At 35.0% G+C, this 25,970-nt stretch overlaps 1 protein-coding gene across 10 annotated transcripts in view; it reads right to left on the reverse strand.

The window, feature by feature from the left end:
- Positions 1-678: 678 nt before the first annotated feature.
- Positions 679-25,970, reverse strand: part of LOC129453568 (glutamate receptor-interacting protein 2) — a 181,811-nt gene continuing 156,519 nt past the window's right edge. For all 10 annotated transcript variants that reach the window (XM_073862157.1, XM_073862155.1, XM_073862153.1 and 7 more), the window contains exons 11-24: positions 25,717-25,869; positions 24,564-24,753; positions 23,937-24,082; positions 23,093-23,173; positions 19,117-19,180; positions 18,335-18,480; positions 15,188-15,332; positions 14,822-14,961; positions 13,747-13,929; positions 11,589-11,742; positions 11,190-11,307; positions 6,521-6,748; positions 4,789-4,935; positions 679-1,945 (exon numbers count right to left, since the gene is read on the reverse strand). In XM_073862157.1, the coding sequence (XP_073718258.1) occupies positions 1,748-1,945; positions 4,789-4,935; positions 6,521-6,748; positions 11,190-11,307; positions 11,589-11,742; positions 13,747-13,929; positions 14,822-14,961; positions 15,188-15,332; positions 18,335-18,480; positions 19,117-19,180; positions 23,093-23,173; positions 23,937-24,082; positions 24,564-24,753; positions 25,717-25,869 (2,093 nt within the window). In that variant the 3' untranslated portion in view covers positions 679-1,747. The remainder of the gene's footprint in view (positions 1,946-4,788; positions 4,936-6,520; positions 6,749-11,189; positions 11,308-11,588; positions 11,743-13,746; positions 13,930-14,821; positions 14,962-15,187; positions 15,333-18,334; positions 18,481-19,116; positions 19,181-23,092; positions 23,174-23,936; positions 24,083-24,563; positions 24,754-25,716; positions 25,870-25,970) is intronic.

Raw genomic sequence — 25,970 nt, forward strand, 5'->3', positions numbered from 1 at the left:
ACAGCTTTTGTGTTGATTGTTTAGCAATAAAAAGAATGAAACAGAATAAAATAAAAATCGCAATGGTAACAGAGTTAGTTACATGTATGCAAATTTGGCCAAAATTAACTATTTCCCCGCCATTGAAGAGTTATCTCGTCAATTAAGAGAAAACGTGACGCTTCCTGAAGAGTTTTTACGGTAATCTAAAATTTAGCTATTATCAACTAGGTGGCGCTCTTAACCAATTTATTAAAAAAACTGAATCATCAACTCATTAAAAAACATAGACAATTCTGTGTATGTTTTGATCCTCGTTCCGAATCTGATCTCTAACAAAAGTCCTCTACAAAAATGCAATAATCTCAGCTTTTGGTTCAAAATTTGGTATTTTCGAAGAAACCTACCCATACTTAAGAGGTTATAAAACGAGAACAAATGAAGATAGGATTAACAGGATTTTTTTTTAAAGCAGATGGTCTGTTTCGTTATTTGATATATTGTATGTTTAACTATTTATAAAAGAAAAGTTTCTGAAAGGCCATTTTATAAAAAAAAATGCTGGCGGGGAATGAGTTAAGCTAGGACAAAATAATAATAATAATAATAATAATAATAATAATAAAATAATAAAATAATAAAATAATAAAATAATAATAATAATAATAATAATAATAATAATAATAATATGAATATGGATATGAATATGAATATGAGTATGAATAATAATCAAGTAATTAATGTTAATTAAAAATTCTGAAAATAGAATTAATAATGTTACTGCTTAAGAGTCTCAAATGTAAAGACATTTAAAAAATATTGCAAGATGATTTTAAATTATGCTGTAAATCATTCCGCTGTGGTTGTAAAATATGGGAACTACATTTCATGTGTTTAAAACAGGCTACTTCTCATATTTCAGACAAGATTTTCTCTAACATCTCTAATGCTTTTAAAAGTCATGGGACATCCTCATACCCTGATATAAAATAAGAAAGAGGAACTGTGTCGCATCACATGATGTTGACAAGAGACGCTGTGGTGGTGTTATTGTCGGCGATATCAAACAGAACGTTTCTTTTTTTGGATCAGCAGGGGGTCAGCTTGTGCATTGTTGTCTGAAGTGTTTGTGTGTGTGAAATTTTCATTTGTTTGTTATAGTGTGCAAAGTGTACGTTTAAAAAAAAGTGGTAATTTGTCTGTTTATTGTAGTTGTATGTGTCTGAAGATATTCCTGCAGTGTCTCTAACATTATTATTAAAAACACAAAGAAATATAGGTTTCGGAAAAACAAGAATTCAGTCTGACGGAGGTCTACTCATAAAGCAGAATCCTTTTGTGTTTTGTAAACATTTGGGCACAGTTTGTATTGTCCTAAAAAAAACAAGTAAATATTTAAAATTGAAAAAAGTTAAATAAAACCAAGACATCACTTACACAAAAATTGCTTACGGGAATGGGGAACAGCAGGATCTTTCTGTAAACATTTGGACGTAGAACAAATTAAACCAAAATGTCACTTGAATTCGACGAGGCGAAGTCCTTATACAGTATGAATTGTATTAGTCCAAGTCTTTATTGTTTTGCTTCAGTTTGTTTTAAAAACTGGCTCAGATCCTTTCCAGTACTGTGCTAAAAAGTTGATTTTATTTTCATACAGTAATTCCTCCACGTAATCTTTCAAATTCTGGATAATATTAGATTGAATCATGGCTCATTGTGATGGTCTTTTGCAATAAATGACCCAGTGTGGTTACGGTCTCAACGGTCACAGGTCCAGTGTGCTGGTCTGGTGCTCTCGGGAATGAACTACAGGAGTGAAGTGAGGATGGCAGTCATGGGGCTGGGGGTCATCCGGCTGTGCTAATGGGTTTCGGCTAATAACAAGCTCAAGTTTGTCTCCGGCTTCTGTGATGAGGGGCACGGCTAAACAGCAGTCGAAATCTCGCGTCCGTACGTGGTTCACCTGGCGGAAAAGAAAGTGGGAGATCTGTAAAATTAACAGGAATTGACAGGTTTCCCAAAACAAGAGGGCTGGATTGTTAAATTGTATTTAAATAAAAGTTTTTTGTTTCATTAACTTACAACTATTAACATTTTAAAAGCTTACATTGTTTGTTTTGTTTTATTATACTTATGCAATGTGCTGTACATTTACCATACAAACTACCTTTTATTTGCAAGTGCCTTATAAGCAAATGAAAATTAACAATTTCAAAATATACAAATTTGCTGAAATATAATTTAGAATATATATAAAATACATTTTAAAGCATTAAAAATATATCTCGCCTACTTTATCTACTTTGTTTATGTTAAGAACCTGTAAACATAACAGTTTAAAACAAATAAAATTAAATATATTTTCAACTTAAAAAGTACACTTTATAAATTAACTTGTATTAAGCATATTTAATGTTTTTTTGTCATATGGGATGTAAAATTAGAAATGTTTTTGCTTGACCTTGAAACACATTTTGAAATATATGTCGATATATAAAGGTTAAAACTAAATATATTTCCAAATTCAAAAATATATCTAGTTGAGCATTTCTTTCTACTAAATATTTTTAGCATATATTTAAAATGTATTTCTGGCCAGAGAAATAAAATAAAATAAACGGGGTTTCACCTTCCTTCAACTATCAAGTATAAAAACCAAAAACGTAAAATATAACAGTGACAAAAAAAACCTAGCTGACTGAAGATATGGCAAAAAAATATATTTTTAAATATAAAATAGACAAAAAAAGGGTCAAAAAATATATTTGCTGAAATATATTTTGGAATATGTTTACAAAAATTTATTTTTCACCGATATATTTTTTGGCCATTTTTCTATATTTTGAAATATATTTTAAAATTAAATACATTTTAAAGCATTGAAAAATATATTTAGTCCTCCATATATTTCAATCCAAGGAAATATATTCATGAAAAATATATTTTTTAATATATATTTTAAATAGTTTTAAAAATATACAAAAATGGCCAAAACTATATTTGCTGAAATATATTTGGAATATGTTTACAAAAATATATTTAATATTTAAAAAGTAAATAAGGAATTGAAAAATGTATTTTATATTCATATAAAAATATATATTCATGTCGCATTGGAAGAAAAACTTTATGTTACGAACCTGTCAACATAACAATGTAAAAGATTAAAATTAAATATATTTTCAACTTCAAAAAATACTTTATAAAATTAAAGGTATTGCGGAGGATTTTCTTTTTCCGGGTGGATCATCAAGACTATTGGTCCTCCTAGGAGTGTTGCGCAATTGCATTTTTTTTTAAAGTAGAGAAGGCGGTTCTATTCTAAAATTCGAGAAAATCCTCCGCTACACCTTTAACTTGTATTTAGCATATTTTTAAAAATATATTTTATTAAAAAATAACATTTTTACCATATGGGATGTAAAATTAGAAATGTATTTGCTTGTCCATGAAATACATTTTGAAATATATGTTGATATATGAAGGTTAAAACTAAATATATTTGTAAATCAATTGAGCATAACCATCTACAAAATGTATTTAGTATATACTTAAAATATATTTTTTAAATATTAAATAGACAAAAAATTGTTAAAAAAAAATTTTGCTAAAAGGTATTTTGGAATATGTTTACAAAAATATATTTTTCACCGATATATTTTTTGCCCATTTTTTGTATATTTTGAAATATATTTTAAAATTAAATAAATTTTAAAGCATTGAAAAATCTATTTAGCTCTCCATATATTTCAATCAAAGGAAATATATTCATAAAAAATATATTTTTAAATATATATTTTAAATATATTTCAAATTATTAAAAAATGGCCAAAACTAGATTTGCTGAAATATATTTGGAATATGTTTACAAAAATATATATTTTTTGGCCATTTTTGTACATTTTGAAATATATTTAAAAAGTAAATAAGGCATTGAAAAATGTATTTTATATTCATAAAAAAATATATATTCATGTCGCATTGGAAGAAAAACTTTGTTTATGTTACGAACCTGTAAACATAACAATTTAAAAGGTTAAAATTAAATATATTTTCAACTTCAAAAATATACTTTATAAAATTAAAGGATTTTCTTTTTCCGGGTGGATCATCAAGACTATTGGTCCTCCTAGTTGTCAATCAGGAGTGTTTTTTTAAAAGTGGAGAAGGTGGTTCTTTTCTAAAATTCGAGAAAATCCTCCACTACACCTTTAACTTGTATTTAGCATATTTTTTTAAATATATTTTAGCAAAAAATACATTTTTACCATATGGGATGTAAAATAGAAATGTATTTGTCCTTGAAATACATTTTGAAATATATGTTGATATATAAACGTTAAAACTAAATATATTTGTAAATTCAAAAATATATTTTGTTGAGCATAACCATCTTCAAATTGTATTTAGTATAATATATTTTTGGCTTACAAAATGTTTTTGTTTTTTTTGCCGTATGGGAAGGTTAAGTGTAATATGACATTATAGGTCCTTCATGGATCAATACTCCCTGACAGCACTGATCCACAACCACGGCTCCCACCATTCTTGCTTGTGGTGTTTTTATTGACTGTGGTTAACCTGCCATAGATATAAGTCTCGTCATCAGACATGTAATCATTTCCACACCCAGTGATGAATGGACCTTATAAAGAGTGATGATCCACCAATAATTAATTCTTAACTGGACGTGTCAAAGGCCTAATGGGATTGTCATACCTCAGGCTCTCTGCGAGTATGTTTATATTTAACCGAGCGGGACAGATCATATAGCTGAGTAAAGGGGTAATGTGTAAAAGAGGGCACCTGGAGGATCCGATCGTAGGGTCTGAGTCCAGCACGGTCTGCCGGTCCGTCTGGTCTGATCATGTTCACGTAAACACCCTTTTCCAAGAAACCGTCTGACACGCTGAATCCAAAGTCGTCGCTCTCCGGGTCTTTCATCACCGTCACCTGATCAGCAGAAACTTAAAGTCATTTAACCACAAGCTCATTTCTTTTAAATTTGCTTTGGCTAATTTCTTTGACTGCTTAAACTAAAATCGTCTTAAAGAAACAGTACGTCCAAATAGGCTATTAATCCTCGTTACGAACCCGTATGGTGAATTTTGAGAATGAAAAAACTAACTTTTTGGTTTAGTAAAATATATTAGATTAACCCTCATAATTTCTATAGTAATGTTGACATTTATTGAGAACTAGATTTTCCTAAGTAAAATACACAATTAATTCATCTTTTTAAATCATTCTTTTATTTTGGTATGTAAGTTGTACTTGAAATGAAAATTTTACTAAAAGTTTGTGCAGATTGTTACGAGGATTTAATTAAATAATTTTTATTAAAGTTATTTTTTCAGTGTAGTTTAAAGTAACTACTTATTGTATTGCCCTTGTTTGACTAATATTAGTGAGTTGAATGGATAGTTCAACCAAATATAAAAATTCTGTTATCATTAAAGGCAATTTGAGGGTCTTCCACTGACTTTCATAATAGGTAAACATACTATGGAGGTCAATGGGTCCCGTCAACAGAATAAAGAATAAAGAAATTCATACAGGTTTAAAACAACATGAGGGTATGGAAATGTTCATTTATCATTTTTATCCCTAATTTCCCAAACTGGTAACACTTTACAATAAGATTACATGAGTTTTTATATACTAACTAGTAAGCAATACTTCCACAGCATTTATTACTCTTAGTTTATAGTAATACATTTTCCAAAATGATAAATCATATATTTTAATGTTAATGTAGAATAATTGCTACAAAAAAGTAACTATAAATTATCAATATTAACAAAGAGTTTTGGTGTAGTGTTCATGTATATTGCTTAATGTTAGTTTACTTAAGCCAATGCATTAACAAATTGGACTTTATTGTAAAGTTTACCTTAAAAAAGTAATAATAACAACATACAGGTTTGACAAGACATGACCGTAAGCAAGTTATTCCTTTATGTATTCTTCAAGCTCCTGGGATCTGTTAGATTTTACTGGAAGTTGACCACAGATATGCTGACTGGACAAATGCATGAGTCACAATTTTATCGGTTTAGACTTTCCGTAATAAAACTGCATGACTTATTTTGGGAAAAACACCTTAAAGTTTGAGGTACAAATGTTCATTAACTTATGAGGACAGAAAACATGAAGAAATGGAACGTCATGTTCATAACCCAATTTAATTTATATGATGATCAATTTATAAGAAGGATGTGTTGTTTGGATGCAATTTTTACAATGCAATAACAACATTAATATTAATAATAAATATTTAATTTGTTTCATACTTTACCTCATGTTGTTCCATATGCTGTTAATTTTCTGTGATAAACATACTCATAAATGTTTTTACAATATTAACAATTTTTTATTTTAATTCAGTTTGACTCCATCCCCAATAAGGTGAGAAAAAACGTATTTATATTTCCTATTTCCGCCAATCTTGATTACCCAGAAAACACACATGCTGCTTAATAAAGAGCTGAATTGACAGCGGATTCATTTGTTGAATTATTTACTGATCTTTGCCCACCTTGTGTAGTTCTAAAGGCGTTGGTGACAAGATATCCTGAATCTCTTCTTTGATCCTCCGTGACTCCCAGGTCTTCTCGGACATGCGGAAGGTGCTCTTGTTTTTGGACTCATTGTAAAGGTTTGGAGTTTTCCGCAAAGGGCTCAGGTGCGGTTGGCCGACCGCTTCGCCGTGAGACTTTCCACCTTCTACGCCGAGGCTCAGGGCACTGCCGGTCATTATCGAGGCCTTGGGGTGGGACAGCCAATCACAAGAAATTATTACTGATCTGTAAGGCACATCCCACTGAAGTGCCGCAAAATAGCTAAAAAAGTTTGGAAAGTTCATAGAACGTGAACTAATACCTTAAAGGCGGAGTCCATGATGTTTGAAAGCCAATGTTGATATTTGAAATCACCTAACCAAACACGCCCCTACCCCAATAGAATCTGGACCTTCTGTTGATAGACCCACCCCACACATACGCAACCCGGCATTTGATTTGATTTGATTGGCTATTAGTGTGTTTTGGTAGTCGGCCCGTCTTCTTTTCCAACGCGTTTTTCAAACATCGTGGACTCAGCCTTTAATACGGGATAAATAACAAGCTGGTTTGGTGGAAATGCAAATTCTGTGCATGAATGTGTTGGATCAACTTAAAACATTACTGCAATTGGTAAAATCTAAAAAATCTGTTTTTTCAACTTAAATTTTCCTTCTTTAGGTGAAAAATTTAAGTTGAAAATGTTTAAATATTTTAGGTGTTACGAATTGAAGTATGTTTTAACTCATTCCCTGCCAGCATTTTTTTTTTGTGTTTTTCACAAAAAAATTTACAAATTGCCTTCCAAAATATTTAAAATACTTTTCTTCTAAAAAATATAGAAACATACAAATATATCAAGTGAAAGAAAAAAAGTATTTTTTTAGCAAAAAGCTGAAATAATTGCATCAGATTCAGAGCAATTATTAAAACATAGACGGAGTGTAAAATTAATAAATAATTTTTTGCTTCAGTTTTTTTATTGAGTAAGTGCGCCATTTAGTGGATAATCATGGTATTACAGATTAACATAAAAACTCATCAAAAACATTTTTTTTCCAAGAATTTTTTTCTTTTAACTCATTCACCGCCAGCCTTTTTGAGAAAAGTTGCCCACCTGCATTTTTGTGATTTTAACAAAATTTTCACAAAATTCCTTGCAGGAAAAATCTTTTTCTATAAATATATAAACATACAAATTATATCAAATTAAAGAACACACCCTCTGCTTTCAAACAAACAATAAACAAACAAACAAACAAACAAACAAAATGGGGAAAAAACGTTTCATTATATATTTACTTTTTCTACTTAATTTAACCACTGAAATATGGATATTTCTCTTCAAAAATACAACATTTTGAGCAAAAAGCTTAAAAAATTGCGTTTTTGTAAAGGAATTTATGTTAGAGATCAGACTCAGAATGACTATCAAACATAAAGGCAGTTAAAATAAATCATTAACTCTTTTTAACTTCCGTTTTTTATAAATTCGATTTGGTGGATAAAAGCGGTATTACACTTTCACTTTGAAATTCGTCCAGAAAGGCATATTTATTAGTTAAATATGAACTCATAAATGACGAGATAACTCGTCAATGACGGTGAATGAGTTAATTGACGAGATAACTCGTCAATGGCGGGGAAAGAGTTTAGTAGAGCATCTTTTACTTTTATTTATCTTAAAGTTTATAAAAAAGTCTTATAAGTCAAGCAAACTTCACGAGATTTTACATATTCATTTCAATGGCTTCTGCCAATGTTGCCGTCTGTCAAAATCAGAGATATTTTAGTGTGTTGGTCGAACTTATAAAAGTAAGTAACCTCAATATACTCAAAAATTGAAGCAACCAGGTAACTTACTTTTATAAGTTGGACCAATCTTTTTTTACATTGTGGGTATTCAACAAGAAAATGGTGTGAATGTCGTGTAAATGAAGTGCATGTGCCATTAATGCAACAGGAAAGTTGCTCAAAACCTTTGCCTTAGGCTATGAACGATAATAATATTGTAAATAATGTTCAAATTCTGACTGTTTTGCTTTTTATGACCTATCATCATGTCAGTATTAAGTTTGTGTTTAGTAAATGAACAGCAAATTTTTCTCTGAACTTTCCCTTCTGTAACCTTTGCCTCTCTATCGCCATCTCTGTTTAAAACATAAAATTGCAAGTTCGTTTTTTATGTAGATTAATTACTGTTTTAACCAAAAAGTTATGGATTGCCATTATCCGATATGGAAGCTTACTTTAGAGGCGGAGCAAAGTCATTACGGAATCATTATGATTTCCCAGTCAATAGCAAATTTTTTCTTCACAAGCATATGCAATGCATTGGTAAATGTGTCATGTTTTAAGCTCAATGTTGCAACCACGGACACTTATTACCTTCTTACCACCTACTAGTCAGTTCATAAATTTCCCTTCTTCTTTAAAACTATCTGTCCTGAGGTAAGCTGTGATAAAAGTGCCTTTAGAGTCTAAAGTTTAGGCCACAATGTTCCAACAGGGAGTTCTGTGTACGTTTCTGACTGACTACTCATTAAGTTATCATCTTATCCAATAAAACTTCATTAACCAGAGGCTATGATGCTGATTTTCCTTTAATGAGCTCCAGTCTGGTTTAGTTCCTAAAGCTGCTCCCGGAAATTTCCGCAGAGTGCCCTTAGTGTTAATTGTGAGGCATTTCTGGTTCTTTAAAGCTACAATCCAATCGAATTTACCACAAATGAAAGCACAAAATATCTGCGGTCATGATATTACTTTCAGGACACTTAAATGGTATTCAGCTTACGAGAAATTGCAGATTAGTTGGAAGCGCCCACCCATTACGCTGTTATGACATAACTTGAGATTTGTGATGCCTTTATACAGTAAGTGACTGAGTACATTACGCATATTTTATTAAGTTTGACTTGCTTTGAACATGCTGTAAATCATTTGATCACTCTAAACCTTTTGAACTTTCTTCTGTGGTGGACCAAAGGAGATATTTTGAAGAACGTACAAGTTAAGGATTACATGTGACCAAAGGCTTAAATCTCCAAACAGGACACCATATGGGCATCACAAATGTAGACCATATGAATCATAAACTAGTCTCGAAATAGCCATACCTTCATACTAAAGGTCTGGGAACCATGGTCACTTTAAATGGCCAAGGACCGCCCAAGAGGTTATATGACTGACGCACAAAGCAACCAACCAAATCATTTAGTCACGAACATCTGTGTAGTTCACACCAACATTGGCAAACATGTTAAAATATCTCTTCAAATTCCACTAATTCCATCAAGCAAAACTCCTACATGTCTTTTAACTCATTCTCCACCAACCATTTTTTTTTTAGAAAAGTTGCCCGCCAGCATTTTTTTGTGATTTTCACAAAGGTTTAACAAAATGCCTTCCTGCTAATTTTTCTTCCAAACATATATAAACATACAAATATATCAAATAAAAAACAGACCCTCTGCTTTTAAACAAACAATAAACAAACAAAACAGGGAAAAAAACGTTTCATCATATCTATATTTTTATCTGTTTCTAAACTCTTAAATATGGGTATTTTTCTTAAAAATAATTTTTTAGCAAAAAGCTGAAATAATTGCATTTTTTGAAGGAATTTTGTTAGAGATCAGATTCAAAATGATTATCAAAACATACAGTAAATAACATTTTTATAAATTGGCTAAGTGCAGATTAACTCATTTTTTAAGAGTTGCCTGACAGCATTTTTCGTGATTTTCACAAAAGTTTCACAAAATGCCTTCCATGAAAATTTTATTCTAAAAATATATAAAAATACAAATATATCAAATAAAAAACAGACCTCTAGTGGATACTCATGGTATTACAGATTAACATAAAACCTCATCAAGAACACATTTTTTTATGCAAATGTTTTTTTTTTAATTAACAAGATAACTCGTCGACGGTGGGGAAAGAGTTAAAGACTTTAAGCCGTGAACCTGAGATGAATACATTGAATTAAGTAAGCAGGCATAAAATGAGACAAGCATGCATATCCAGAAAGGAATGCTTTGCTTTGTAGGAAATGCACACTTGTGCAGTTTTCTTACAATTGCATGTCGGGATTGCCGTTTTGGAAATAAAGGAAATTCAACAAGAAGTGCATTAATTCAGCATCTGATAGAGGTATTATGCAAATAAGATAATGGACCAAAATGTGCCAAACAATGCGCAATTTCCCATGCTGGAGGTCAGATTTAATGGAAAAGATTACAGGGACCTGAAGCGGCCCATTTGTTTAAAGGTGCAGTTTGTAGATTTAAAAGGCATCTAGTGGTGAGGTTGTGAATTGCAACCAACGGCTTAGTCCACTGCTCACCCCTCACTTTTAAAACACATAGAGAAGCTACGGTAGCCACCACCGGCTTCTGTAAAAACATGGTGGCACAAAATGGCGACTTCCATGTAAGGGGACCCTCTATGTATGTAGATAAAAAGGTCTCGTTCTAAGGTAACAAACACATAACGGTTTATTATGAAAGGTCTTTATACAGCCCTGATAATGTAGTTTTGTATATTATTTTGCATTTCTGTCAAGAGATCCTTCTAAAAATGACACACTGCACCTTTAACTGACCCCATAACAACTAATTGTAGCACTTTTATTCAGCTGTTTACCTCAATCTCGCGCAGTAGCTCGGACTGCCCACATGTTTCCAGGTCTTCCAGGGCCTGGCACCAAAAGCTGTCGTCCTGCTCCAACAGAAGACCGTCTGCATGCGGTTGCCCGGCATATCTGCAGCAGACGCAGGGATTAGAACGAGCAAAGCCAGAGACGCTTAAGCTGGCAACAATATCCAGCACTCTGGCACCAGCATTGGCATGCCAAGAAGGCCCCTTAAGGAGGGGCGGTAGAGGAGTTTTGGGAAAAGAACATTAGGGCTGAATTTAAAAGGATTAGTTTACTCAAATGAATCAAAAAATGTAATCGCTCAATCTCACTTTGTTCCTAAACTATGGAACAGTAGTATGACTCTCTTTATTGTGTGTGCAAGTGTTTTTGTGTATTTGTCATACCCAGGAGCTTTGTCCCAGTCATCTTCGCTGAAACCTCCGTCACTGAAGGGGTAGTTTTTGCGGCGGGTGGGAGGGACGGTGTTGTTTCTCTGCTTGCTGCTACGCCACTCATGAGGGTGTAATGCTATGCCAGCTGCCTGATGGATGTATGCACCTTGGGAGGGGTTGGGGGGTGAATGGGGTTAGTTCAGGTCAAGTGTAAACACTGGTTATAATTACAGCTGTTAATATATTAACACCATGAACCAGGAGTCAGGAGGATACCAAATTTGACTCAAATAAAAAATGAGTCCATGGTGTTGTTACTTATGTTGTAACATTATATGTGACCCCAGACCACAAAACCAGTCATTTTGTTATAAATAAGCTTTGCATTGATGTATGCTTTGTTATAGGATACATTTGGCAGAGATACAACTATTTAAAAAATCAGAATATTGAGAAAATAAAAGTCCATCCATCCACTCACAAAAATAACTTTTTGATATATTTACAGTAGGAAATCTATCTTCATGGAATAGGATCTTTACTTTACTCTTTCCCCGCCATTGATGAGTTATCTCACCAATTTAGACAAAACGTTTCCCTGCCAATGACGCTTTCCTGTTGAGTTTTTATGGTAATCTGTAATTCCACTATTATCCACTAGATGGCACTTCTACGAAATTTATAAAAAACTGAAGGAAAAACTAATTTAACAACATTTTTACTCCATGTATGTTTTGATCATCGCTCTGAATCTGATCTTTAACAAAATTCCTTAACAAATATGCAAGTATTTCAGCTTTTTTGCTAAAAATTTGGTATTTTTGAAGAAACCTACCCATATTTAAGAGGTTATAAAAAGAGAACAAATAAAGATAGGATGAAACTTTTTTTCGTTTTGTTTGTTTGTTTATTGTTTGTTTGAAAGCAGAGGGTATGTTCTTTTATTTGATATATTTGTATGTTTATAAATTTTTAGAAGAACATTTTCCTGGAAGGCATTTTTTTGAAACTTTTGTGAAAATGACAAAAAGTGCTGGCGGGCAACTTTTAAAAAAAAGTCTGGTGGGGAATGAGTTAATATTCTAATGATTTTTGGCATAAAAGAAAAATCTATAATTTTGACCCAAGCAATTGTTTTCTGGTCTAGGGTCACATATTACAAAAAACTGACAAAAAAAATGATTTATATGGCGACAAATTACCAATAGTATTTTTTTATTTAGGTGAAACTAAATAAATAAATAAATTTACTCATTTTTTTAAGGTAAGTGGTTGCAATCAATTTATTTAAGCAACATAAAAAAAAGAAAAACAAAACAAAACTACACATTTTTGTTTAAATTTAGCTTAAATAAATTGATTGCAACCACTTAAACAAATTGAGTAAATTGAATGAATCATTTTTTTCAGTACACTTAATGATATAGAGAAGCATTCACCTTAACTTTTACTAGTTAAGGTGATGACATGAAGCTCATACTAAAAAATACTGGGTTGTTTTAACCAACACATCCTCATCCCATGGCGTCAATATTTGACGACACTTGACCATGCGTCAACAGTTGACGCGGAGGGTATACCTTTCGCGTCATTTTTTGACGAACTGGGGACTTCAATACTATTAGGTACGCAAAATTAAACAGTTGTCACCTGGCGTTGGGGTTAGGTTTGGGTAGGGATGTCATTATGTAAATCTAACCCTAAACCGACGCGAAAATGGTAAGAAAATAGGAAAGAGAATGCAACGGATTTAATAGTATTGAAGTCCCCAGTTCGTCAAAAAATGACGCGAAAGGTATACCCTCCGCGTCAACGTGTTGACGCATGGTCAAGTGTCGTCAAGTGTTGACGCCATGGGGTGAGACTGGGTTGGTTTTAACTTATAAAACTTATTTTTACTTAACTTAAGTAAAATATGAGCCACCCAACTGTTTGGTAACCTAGATTGTTTTAAGTCATGGCTTCAAGTCAAATAGAGAGATTTGCTAGAGTAATTTAACCCATCGGTTTGTCCACAGGTTAAGAACAACCCAGCAAATAGTAGCAATAAGCATCAGTACAATAGATGAGTCATCTTTAGTTAAATTTTATACCAGTAGTTATTGATTTTTAGACTAAAATATGTTGACAATACAGATGTGAATATTGACCAAAACCAAGTCAATCCCACCTTGGCTGCTATAACCAGCATCAATGCCCGAGCCGTCCCACGATTCCATAGCCGAGTCAACACTGGGAATGGTGGTAGAGTAAATCTCTGACAGCTTATTGGTTTTCTGAGAGTCGGTCATGTCGTCTTCATTATCGCTAAGATCATTATCCAGGTCGCTATCTTTCTTCTTGTCATCAGGTGCTGATGGGAGAAATGACAGGCAACGTTTTCTTTTAAGTATCAAGTCAAGCCATTAGTTAGAAATTGAAACACCATCCAAGTATGAACACAAATCCTTTAAAATCTGATGAAAAATACACTTCGTAAAACATTTAAAAATAAATAAAAAATTTACCTTATCCCAATTCACAACGGTAAGCTTTTAATAATTATTTATTATTTGCTTGGTCAAGTCGGATTTCGCAAATTGTTCATTGCGATTGTTTCCGGAAAAGGGGCGTGCCGCGGGAGGAGCGAGTCACGAGCAAGCAACACTGGATAACTTATAAACAAAGCTGTTGCGTGAAATGACTTATAGCGTCCTTGGTTCTCGCTCTCCCGCTGATTGACATGTGGGCGTGCTTTTCCGGGGAAGTGCCCATAATAGAAATGATACGCAAGGTCTACCCATGCTACGTAATATGTACCCATGTTCGAAAAAAACTTTCCGAAACTTGTACGAACCCTGGCAGAGAAATAGTCCGTCATACGGCCAAATGCTTTTTTGACATGAAATAATGCATGAAATACCGTTAGCCTCCCTTTAATCTTTAAAGTTTTAAGCGACGATCATCAAGACGAAGCACATCACTAATACAGAAAATGACTCGCAAATAATTGCAATTTTATGTTTTAAACAAAGATGGCGACAGAGAGGCAAAAGTTACATATTGCAGCTTTTTTACATTTTGCATCATTCTTTTGCCAATTACTGAATCCAAAAATGCTACTTGTAATATAATTTACAATAATATGTTGCTTTTTGGATAAAATGTGACCTAGACATATTTTGATAGGTTTCATACACCCCATTACCTCCAAAATAAACCCATGATATTTTGTTTTAAATGAAACATTATGCACGATGACTTACAGTCAGTCTGTTTCTTGATTTTAAGGGTGACGGTTTCTCCTGCCATCTGCAGCAGATGTATGGCTTCGCTCAATGGTTTACCCTTCAGACTCACACTGTTGATGGCCAAAATTCGATCCCCAACATGAATGGCTCCAGTCCTGTGTGAAGATAAACCCATGACAAAGATATGCATGTCATTCTTAATCAATTGAAATGTTTCTTCTGGGATGCTACAAAATAAAGCACACACACACGACCATTTCAAAAACTAAACGAGAAATAAAGGGCACAATGTGCTCCACAGGAAGCAGGGCAGCTGAAGGTTTCATACTCGCTCTATGTCGGGAGGTTTGGTAGTCGACCTGTCTGACCTGGTGGGCTTACCTCTCAGCGAGACCCCTCTTGGTCAGGCCCGAGATGATGATGGGGTCAAAAGGCTCCTCTGTGCCGGAGATGGTGATGCCCAGCGGGCCGCCGTACCGTTTGAGCTCCACCGTGTAAATGATGGAGCCCGTTGACTCCTGCTCATCTGGAGGGAGTAAAGGTGGGAAGAAAAGGGAAAATTAATTGACATTGACTAATTCAGACAAAATAAATCATGATTTTACCTATTAAAAAAAATGATTTTGTTTTATAATAAAAAATTAACCATTATAAAGCAGGAAACCAAATGTAATTATATGATCTCCCATACATTGTATATTAGAGGCTATTATATACCTATTTTAAATCTCTAATGTAAAAAAAAAGTTTAATAGTTTATTTAAAGTTTAGGATTTCTGCCAAAGCGTATTGGGTTTGTTGATGGGAACTAATTGGCAATGGTTTATTGCACAATTTCTTAGTCAGCTGTGAAAAGTCACCCGATCCATGAATGAGTCATAATGAATGCGCTGAAATCTGATTCACAATATCACCTTTCCTCGAAAAACATGACAAGCGCAACAAATGCGGCAGAACATGTTGCCATATATATAAACACCTGTCATTTCAGTGGTTTAGAAAGCAGTTTTATAATTATGCAAGCCGGGCCAACCCCTTTTGCGGGATGCCATGTTGAGATTGCATGATAAATGAAATACAACTCACTTTATATCTATTCAGACACTGTCAATTTCACTTTTAAGGATTAATTGAGTATTTCTCCAAAAACATGTCAGTGATGCTGCACCCGTGCCAACGCCATCAGATTTATTATTTCATTTTGGCAGATGTTAAAATAAGTACAAATTTCCATTAAATCCCCAGCAGATTTATATGAAGAAGAATTACAAGACAGAAAAAGGTCGAGAATATTGAGGCGTGGTAAAATAACCAAAAATAAGCAATTGTACAGCTTAAAATAACCAAATGCATAGCAACGCCCTGGCAGCCAACTACAATAGTAGTGAGTTTCTCACATGCATGCATCACTTTATGACATCTAATTCAAAAATCATTTTAAAGAGCATCTTAAAATGCTACATCCAGATATTCGTTCAAATCAACATACTATTGATATTCAATGAATAATTCAACAGAATCTGCATAAGAGGCATTTCAATTTTCAATTTATTTGCTCCTGGAGCTTGAAACTGATTACCGTCTGAAGATCGACTCGTGCATTTTCACTTCAAAGGAAGGATAAGACACAATGACTGAATCAGAGTGTTGCTACTTACACCAAAAATAGCTTTACCCGTTTTAAACCAGAGATGTTGAATGTAGACACTCTCTATTATGTCAACAAATATATACACACTGATATTGTTTGTTTGAACAAATATATTTGATAAGTTTAAAGTCTGGATACACATTTTTAAACATTTGATACAAATATTATGCTTGAACATGTTTGAAAGGCAAATATAAATTTTGATTATTACATATACACAAAAGTGTGTCATTTTAGTTTACTATTAGCAAACTTTTTAGAAAATAGGTCAATAACGTATTATTACAGTACATCTAAACTTTTGACTGGGAACATAATTGCAAACGAGATATTACCCTGAAGTGCATTTGTAAATAGTAAAACCAGGTATTTACTGACACCTGGTGGTCAGATGTAGAAATGCATACTGATATTTTTCTAGGCATTACTTAAGAAATAGTTCACTGATAATGATTTCAACAGAAGATAGGGAGTCACACACATTTGTGATGGCACGCGGGTGAGTAAATTATGAGATTTTTCATTTTCAGTAAACTAATACTTTAACTCCTTATCTGTTGATGTGCATCTTCAAATGAAAATAATATATTTTGTTCTAGAAACCTAATCTTGATCATGTTTAAGAGAAGTGAAGTGTCTGGAGTGAAAATATTAAATAAAAAGTGTTATGGCATTTTACTTGTATTGTAAAAAATAAAAATAATTCAATAAAGTAAATATTTTATACATAAAATTATAAAAATTAAAATGTTTCACATCAGAAACGCTAAAAATTTTAAGAAATAAGTCTCAAGTTGTTTTTTACAAAAAATATAAGGTTTGTGTCACACTTTTAGTGTTTTTACCAGCAACGGCCACAAGGTGTCATTGGTTTGCTGCATACTCTTGTCACAAATTAATAAATTACTGTCACTGCATTACTATTAAAAAAGGTTTTGAAATATGAAAACTACATTTTTAGAGCTTTTCAATGATATATATAGGTATTCAACATTGTTGTAGATTTATACTAGGATAAAGTGTTATGAATATATAATAATTAATGTGCATTCCCATGGGATGGGGGTCATGTAACAAAAACTAAATTTTTTCTTTCATCAGGTGACCTTCAAATATGAACTTTCCAATAATATATAGTTTGTGTAGATTGTTTAGGTTTAGAATAGAGTATTAGTGTTACAAATATTTAATAACAACATGGGCCCACCGGTGGACCTGTGGCATTTTAGAAACTGGCTCTCACTATGTCATTCCTTTACCAAAGTGTTGATGATAAATGAAAACTACACTCTTAGAGCTTTTAAATGAAATACAGTTTGTCACGATTAGATAAGAATTCACATGCAAAACACTGAAGTAAACGTAGCCGTCCCGCTGGTGGGACAGTGACATTTTGCAGGATATAATTGTTTTGAGGCGCATTATTCTACATTATTTATTTTATAAAACACTGTTGAAATAATTTTTTAGAGGCGTAGACCTTTCCAACGATATATACTGTAAGTTGTCGTGATAGATAAAAATTTACATCAAAAATATTGACTGAGGTGTCCCGTATACAGGATGGGCGACAGTTAAGATTAATGGTACACAATAGTTGCATAAAGAAAATGAAGTATGAAATGTAATAAAAACACACAGTAGACAATTCTAAGTAATATGATGGTAAATACTTTACATTCTCATAATATTTTTTCTCAAAAAATAAAAAATAAATAAATAAAATTCTCAAAAAAAAGTACACAAATTGTGTCTAGACATGATGATTCTCATTATCGTTTTTTTTTACAATGAGAATAATCACTGATTTATAAACAAATATAAAACTGAATGCTAATGAGACCATGAATGAACCGTAGCTGGAGATGAACACACACCTGAGTTGTCTTCGTCCTTGCGTATCTTGAGCTTTACCAGGTCTTCACTTTGTTGCAGGATCTGGACAGCGTCCTCCATGGAGCAGTTCTCCAGACGGATGTTATCTATGGCTAACAGCTTGTCTCCTGGCTCCAGAGTTCCTGTTCTGCAAAAAGTAAGCATGAAATGAGCTTCAGGCCCAGAAATAAACACAAAACAAGAGGGAGGAAGCAAAGTGAGCACTTGTTATGCTTTTCTGCAAAGTTTTGACTTTTTTATAACATGGTGTTGGTGTAGCTCAAATGGTGGAGGATTGCATTAGCAGTGCAAAGGTCATAGGTTTGATTCGCAGGAAACAGACATTATGATGAAAATTAAACAGTGCTATCTTGAAAGCACTGTATGTTGCTTTGGATATAAGGTGTCTGCCAAAGCAAATACATAAATGTGAACAAAATTAAGACCTGAAATAAGTCACATGGACCACTATCATGGTGAGTTTTTATGGCCCAGTAATAAATTGTATTAGTTTGGCGCCCTCTACAGGCATTACAGACATTTGGACCATATACTGTATATAATTTAACAGTAACATGGATTTGGACTGACATGAGGAGTAAATGATAACAGAATTGTATTTTTGGGTGAACTGTCCCTTTAAATATGGTTACTTGCTCATCTGCAGAAAATGTCTGTTTTAGATATGATACCCACCATATTGTATGAGAGAAAAGACAATCCTTAGAGCCTTTATTGCACCATGTTGGTTGTATGAGTTTATGCACACACGTGTCTGTATTACCTGTGGGCCATGCTGCCTTTTTTAATGTCAGAGATGATAAGAGGCTCTCCCGGTTTCTTACTGGCTGTTGAAAGAGTCAAATACACAACAAACAGCGCACAATTTCAGTATGCTTCGCACATATGCACTGTTTCAAAGCAAAAACTCTTATCTGCATCCAGCATACACACGAGGCAGACGTTCAGAGAGACATTTCTCCCACACACTGAAGGAATAATACATTTAAGACCAGTTTTCAACCGTCTCAAGTAAAAATGATCAGCATCCAGCGGTTTTGTGTTTTCAAAGTGGAATCATATGCAAAGTTATATATTTCTCAGACCAAGTACTGTTTTTACATTGATGGAATTACATACTAATTGTGAGAAATACAGTAACATGCCAATATTGAGTCGTGCATGTGGCTCGTCATATCAAAATATGTGTTCGCCGCGCTGTGTGCGTGGCTCATTGTTGCTTGTCGCTCGTCCTGTCAAAATATGCGTTCGCCACACTGTGCGTGTAGCCCGTCGTGTCAAAATATGTGCTCATCGAGTCAAAATACGCATTCGCAACGTCGTGCACGTGACTCGTCGTGTCAAAATACGTGTTCGCCACGTTGTGCGCAAGACTTGTCATGTCAAAATATGAGTTTGCCTTGTTGTGCGCATGGCTCATTGTTGCTTGTGGCTCGTCGTGTCAAAATACACGTTCGGCACGTCATGCGCGTGACTCATTGTGTCAAAATACGCGTTCCCACATCGTGGGTGTGACTCGTCATGTCAAAATATGTGTTCGCCGTGCTGTGCGTGTGGCCCGTCGTGTCAAAATATGCGCTCATCGAGTCAAAATACGCGTTGCGCGTGACTTGTCGTGTCAAAATACGCATTCGCCACGTCGTGCACAAGACTCGTCATGTCAAAATATGAGTTTGCCGTGTTGTGCGCATGGCTCATTGTTTCTTGTGGCTGGTCGTGTTAAAATACACGTTCGGCACGTCATGCGCGTGACTCATTGTGTCAAAATACGCGTTCCCACATCGTGCGCATGGCCCGTCATGTCAAAATACGCGTTCGCCACGTCGTGCGTGTGACTCGTCATGTCAAAATATGAGTTTGCCGTGTTGTGCGCATGGCTCATTGTTGCTTGTGGCTCGTCGTGTCAAAATACACGTTCGGCACGTCATGCGCGTGACTCATTGTGTCAAAATACGCGTTCCCACATCGTGCGCATGGCCCGTCGTGTCAAAATATGCATTCGGCACATCGTGCGCGTGACTCGTCATGTCAAAATACGCGTTCACCACGTTGTGCGTGTGACTCGTCATGTCAAAATATGTGTTCGCGCATTGTGTGCGTGGCTCATTGTTGCTTTTTGCTCGTCCTGTCAAAATATGCATTCGCCACACTGTGCGCGTGGCTCATCGTGTCAAAATATGTGCTCGTCGTTTCAAAATACATGTTCGCCACGTCGTGCGCGTGACTCGTCATGTGAAAATATGTGTTCGCCGCGTTGTGTGTGTGGCTCATTGTTGCTTGTCGCTCGTCCTGTCAAAATATGCGTTCGCCACACTGTGCGCATGGCCCGTCGTGTCAAAATACCCGTTCCCACGTCGTGCGTGTGACTCGTCATGTCAAAATATGCGTTCGCCACGTCGTGCGTGTGACTCATCATGTCAAAATATGAGTTCACCGTGTTTTGCGCATGGCTCATTGTTGCTTGTGGCTCGTCATATCAAAATATGCATTCGGCACGTCGTGCGCGTGACTCGTCATGTCAAAATACGCGTTCACCACGTTGTGCGTGTGACTCGTCGTGTCAAAATATGTGCTCGTCGTTTCAAAATACACGTTCGCCACGTTGTGCGCGTGACTCATCATGTCAAAATATGCATTCGCCGTGTTGTGCGGGTGGCTCATTGTTGCTTGTGGCCCGTCGTGTCAGAATATGCGTTTGCCACGCCGTGCGTGTGGCTCGTTGTGTCAAAAATATGCGTTCGCTGCGTCATGCACGTAACTCTTCGTGTCAAAATATGCGTTCACAGCGTCGTGCGCATGGCTTATCGTGCGCGTGGCTTGTCGTGTCAAAATATTCGTAGAGTCACGCGCACGATGCGGCGAACGCATATTTTGACACGACGTGCCAATGAGCCACACACATGACGGGCTACATACATGTTGTGAGGAGCTTTGCATTGTGCGGCATCAGTGATGATTTTGTGTTAAAATGAAACAAAAGTTGTTTTAAAAGTTAATAACACAGATATGTGTGTATTCTGGGACAATGCATTTAGCGCGTTCTCTCAAAACTAACACTGATTGTGTTGTTTTTATACATCTGTAGCTCAATTGGTAGAGGATTATGTTAGCAGATTAAAGGGCACAGGTTTGATCCCAGGGAACACAAATATGGAAAAAAATCTATAACTTATAACTCACCGTAAGTCGCTTTGGATAAAAGTGCCTGCCATATGTCAAATTCATACATTTTCACATTTTGCAGCCTGTAGGACTAAACACTACGAGAGTCCTTTCGCTAATGTATAGAGTTGTATGCAAGTTTAATGGCCCACGATCCCCTTGTGTTTATCAGAGGAACGTCAGGTGGAAAGAAGCCAGACAGGCATATGATCTTTTTAAGTAAACAACTCCTCTGAAAGCCTGGAGTGTTAACAGCTTCTTACTAAAAATGAGTTTGGATTCTGGGTTGTAACATCAGCGGGGAGGAGATGTGTCATATTGGGTGGTCTGGATTGGTATATGTTGCATTAGGAAAACGATATACAGATACAAATAGGGACAGAGCGTATGACAAATATAGCAGATGTCAAAACAGCGCATGTGGGTTTATTTTACAAGTGTTATTTGAAAGTTAAACTGAGAACTAGGTCGGGGGGTGTTATAAAAAAACATGATCAAATGTTTTTTTTTCTCCAAACACATCAGGAAAGTTGAACAGATACTTTAAAGTACATTTTTGACTTTTACAGAAGATATTAAGAGGTTCACCGTGCTTTCATTAACTTTATATAAAAATATAAAACACATCAGGTTTGTGTTGACAATCTCACAAAAACTGCATGAATTCCCAGCAGTCTGCTGTAATGCAAATCAAAATCTCATCTAAATACTTGCACGAAACAACCAGGACTTATTTACCATGACACTTTACCATGTTATACAAAATAAATGGGTCAGTGACAAAAACAGTTTGGCAAGATGAGAAATTCAAAAATCTTAAAAAAAACTTGTTTTAAAAGCACGCATCAGGTTTATTTCAATGCACATAGTGTATTTATGTTCATTTTAAGCAATAAAAAATTACATTTGTACCATTTTATGAAAGTAAACACTGAATTGAACTAAAAATGTCAAATGGTGTAACCGCCAATTGCGCCAAAGAATGAGAAATATTCAATATTTTATCCACCTTGATGACATGTAAGCGTAATAATAATACTTTTAAAATATCATTTTATTGCTTATTTCTAAATGTAAATTTTAATGCATTTTTGTAATATTTGTTCAGACATATGCTGAAAACAGCTCTGTTTTCTAAATGATCTTTGACAAATTATGTAAAAATTAAAATATGTAAAAAAATCATATTACACTAAACTAGATGATTATATTTTATTCCACATTTTTTATGAATTTATTTTTATTTTCATTTAAAAAATACTAGTTACACCAATTGACCGGTTACACCACATTGACATTTTTGCAATTATCCCCCAAAAATTCTTTCAAAATAAAATAAAACCAGAAATTTTAGACTTGGTCCTCAAAAAAGAGAATGTCTGCAAGTAATCTGCAAATTTATTTTTTACATTTTAACACTTTTACATTTAATTGAACCATACAAAAATAATTAACATCATGTCATGACCCAAATAACACCCAGTTTTATGGCAATACCAAGAGTCAGGCTAAATGAAAGTAACCTCCACAGATGTCATAAGAAGAACTGATATAAAAGCAGGAGTTTGTCATCATACCACTGATAGTGATGCCCAGTTCAACTCCTCTCTTCTTCTGCAGTTTCACATGGAAAGTTCCACTGCTAGGCACAACTGACTCTGTATTAAGAAAAAAAAAAACAATATTAGGGACAGGTCTTATCCTAATCCCAGACTAATGCATGCCTTAATTTAAAAACACCTTGCACTGACATATCTTAACATACACTCACCTAAAGGATTATTAGGAACATCTGTTCAATTTCTCATTAATGCAATGGTGTAATGGTGTGGGGGGTGTTTTCTTGGCACACTTTAGGCCCATTAGGGCCAATTGGGCATCATTTAAATGCCACGGCCTACCTGAGCATTGTTTCTAACCATGTCCATCCCTTTATGACCATCATGTACTCATCCTCTGATGGCTACTTCTAGCAGGATAATGCACCATGTCGCAAAGCTCGAATCATTTCAAATTGGTTTCTTGAACATGACAATAAGTTCACTGTACTAAAATGGCCCCCATAGTCACCAGATCTCAACCCAATAGGGATGTGGTGGAACGGGAGCTTCATGCCCTGGATGTGCATCCCACAAATCTCCATCAACTGCAAGATGCTATCCTATCAATATGAGCCAACATTTCTAAAGAATGCTTTCAGCACCTTGTTGAATCAATGCCACGTAGAATTAAAGCAGTTCTGAAGGCGAAAGGGGGTCAAACATAGTATAAGTATGGTGTTCCTAATAATCCTTTACGTGAGTGTAACTAAGACCTAGTCCTGGATTAATCTAAACCCTGTCCGGGAAACAATCGCACAATCGTACCCCCACCCAAGTAAAAAGATAGAAATGTGTGATTGAATTAGTTTTGGTAACTAACCTGCCACATCAAACTCAATCTCTAGTGCGACTTTATTGGCCAGAGCAGCATCTCGAAGCAGCTGATTGGCTTCTTCCAGCGTTCCATCTTCTGTAGGAATCCCATTAATGGATAAAACTCGATCACCAACCTGGAGCAATCCACACCTGCCAGTCAAAATGAATTCAAAGTAAGAAAAAAGTCTGGGAGTGGTGGGATGTCTGGTCTTATGCCACATGATGTCATTGGTGGTTTGGACATTGTTATGTGATTACTAAGCGTTTTGGACGTTCTGCATGGTTACTAGGACATTGCTAAGTGTCCATTACGGTGTTCCAGGTTGTCACTAAGGCATTTCAAGGTGGTTGCTACGCTCTCAGAAATAAAGGTACAAAAGTCACTGGGACAGTACCTTTTCAAAAAGGTACACCTTTGTACCCAAATAGTGCATATTAGTCCTTCAAAGTACATATTAATAGTTCAAAGATACATATTTGCACCTAAATGGAACATATAAGGACCTTTTTTAAAGGGTACTGCCCCAGTGACAACTTTTGTACCTTTATTTTTGACAGTGTAAGGTATTAGGTGATTGCCGTAACAGCATGCGTTTGTGTGTATGGTTTAGTCCCGACTGTAAGACTTTACCTTTCGGCTGAGCTGTCGGGCTCTATGAAGCGGATAAGAGGAGGGGCAGAGAGGGTCTCCGTTGCGAATATCCCACCTTGTAGCTGTACCCCAAAGCCATTTAGAGGGTCTCCTCTCAGTGTGATCTCACTGGACTCTGTGTGCACTATCTGACCTCCGGGACCAACAGAACTTGAAGCTAAAGATACAGCTGAACACAGACATATTGTCATATGAATGTGCTTAATGTACATACATATTTGACACATCAGGATTTTTATCAGTAAGGGGATTTCTAAGTGGGCTTTTGACACAAAATTTCCACCAGAGTACCCATCAAGCCAAACATTGAATTCATACAAAGAAATCAGAACATTTAAGTATACAAGTTGAGTCATAATAAATAAAGTGAAATGACACAGGGAATATAAAGAGAATAACGTGGTGCAAAATGGCATAGAAAGCCAGGAGATTACCTGAAATTCAAAACATGTAAGGAATTATTGACAAAGGGCAATTGAATTGCAATGCGGTGCAATGCGGCACGACGAGAAGCGAATTTCAAATAATTCAAAGGACCGGAGTCAATTATTCCTCTTATACCTCTTATGTCACCTGTGCCATTTATGTAAAATGTTTAAAGATACAAGGGAAATGTTTTGTTATTATTTTTGAAATGTGCAATATGTCCATCTGGTATTCCAATAATATTTTAATATTTCAGTGAGGACTTGACACGACAATGATAAAGCAATGTACAGTATGAGGTCATTTTCACTTCATTATGTACTGTATAGCCCTTTAATGAGCTCATAATGACATTGGGAATGTTTAACCCTTTAAGAGGTCATAATGATTTCATGTGAATAGCCCTCTAATGAGCTCATAATGCCATTATAAGCATTTAACCCTTTAAGAGGTCAATGATTTCATGCGAATAGCCCTCTAATGAGCTCATAAGACATTATAAGCATTTAACCCTTTAAGAGGTCAATGATTTCATGTGAATAGCCCTCTAATGAGCTCATACGACATTATAAGCGTTTAACCCTTTAAGAGGTCATAATGATTTCATACGGATGGCCCTCTAATGAGCTCATAATGACAATGAAATGTAAAGCCCCAGATGATGTCATACAGTAATGCTCAAACACACAAAGAAACAGTCACCTACACGAGCTCTTGCTCTCTTTCTTCCTCTGTCTCCTTTTGAGCATTGAGTTTCGTGGGCTCATGGGAGGGGCAGTACGGGGCAGCGTGTTGGATCCCTGACTGGTCATGCCTGATGTGGTGGTGGAGCCCGGAGAGAAGTTAGTGCAGACTACCGCTGGGGAGAATAAAGAGAGAAAGAGAGAGTGTAACCACATTATAAAATAAACGCTAAGAGATGAAAAAGGCTTCAGTCAAGTTCACTGCAGGTTAATGGTC

The sequence above is a fragment of the Misgurnus anguillicaudatus genome, chromosome 23 (genome assembly GCF_027580225.2).
Source record: "Misgurnus anguillicaudatus chromosome 23, ASM2758022v2, whole genome shotgun sequence".
Taxonomy (NCBI): Eukaryota; Metazoa; Chordata; class Actinopteri; order Cypriniformes; family Cobitidae; genus Misgurnus; species Misgurnus anguillicaudatus.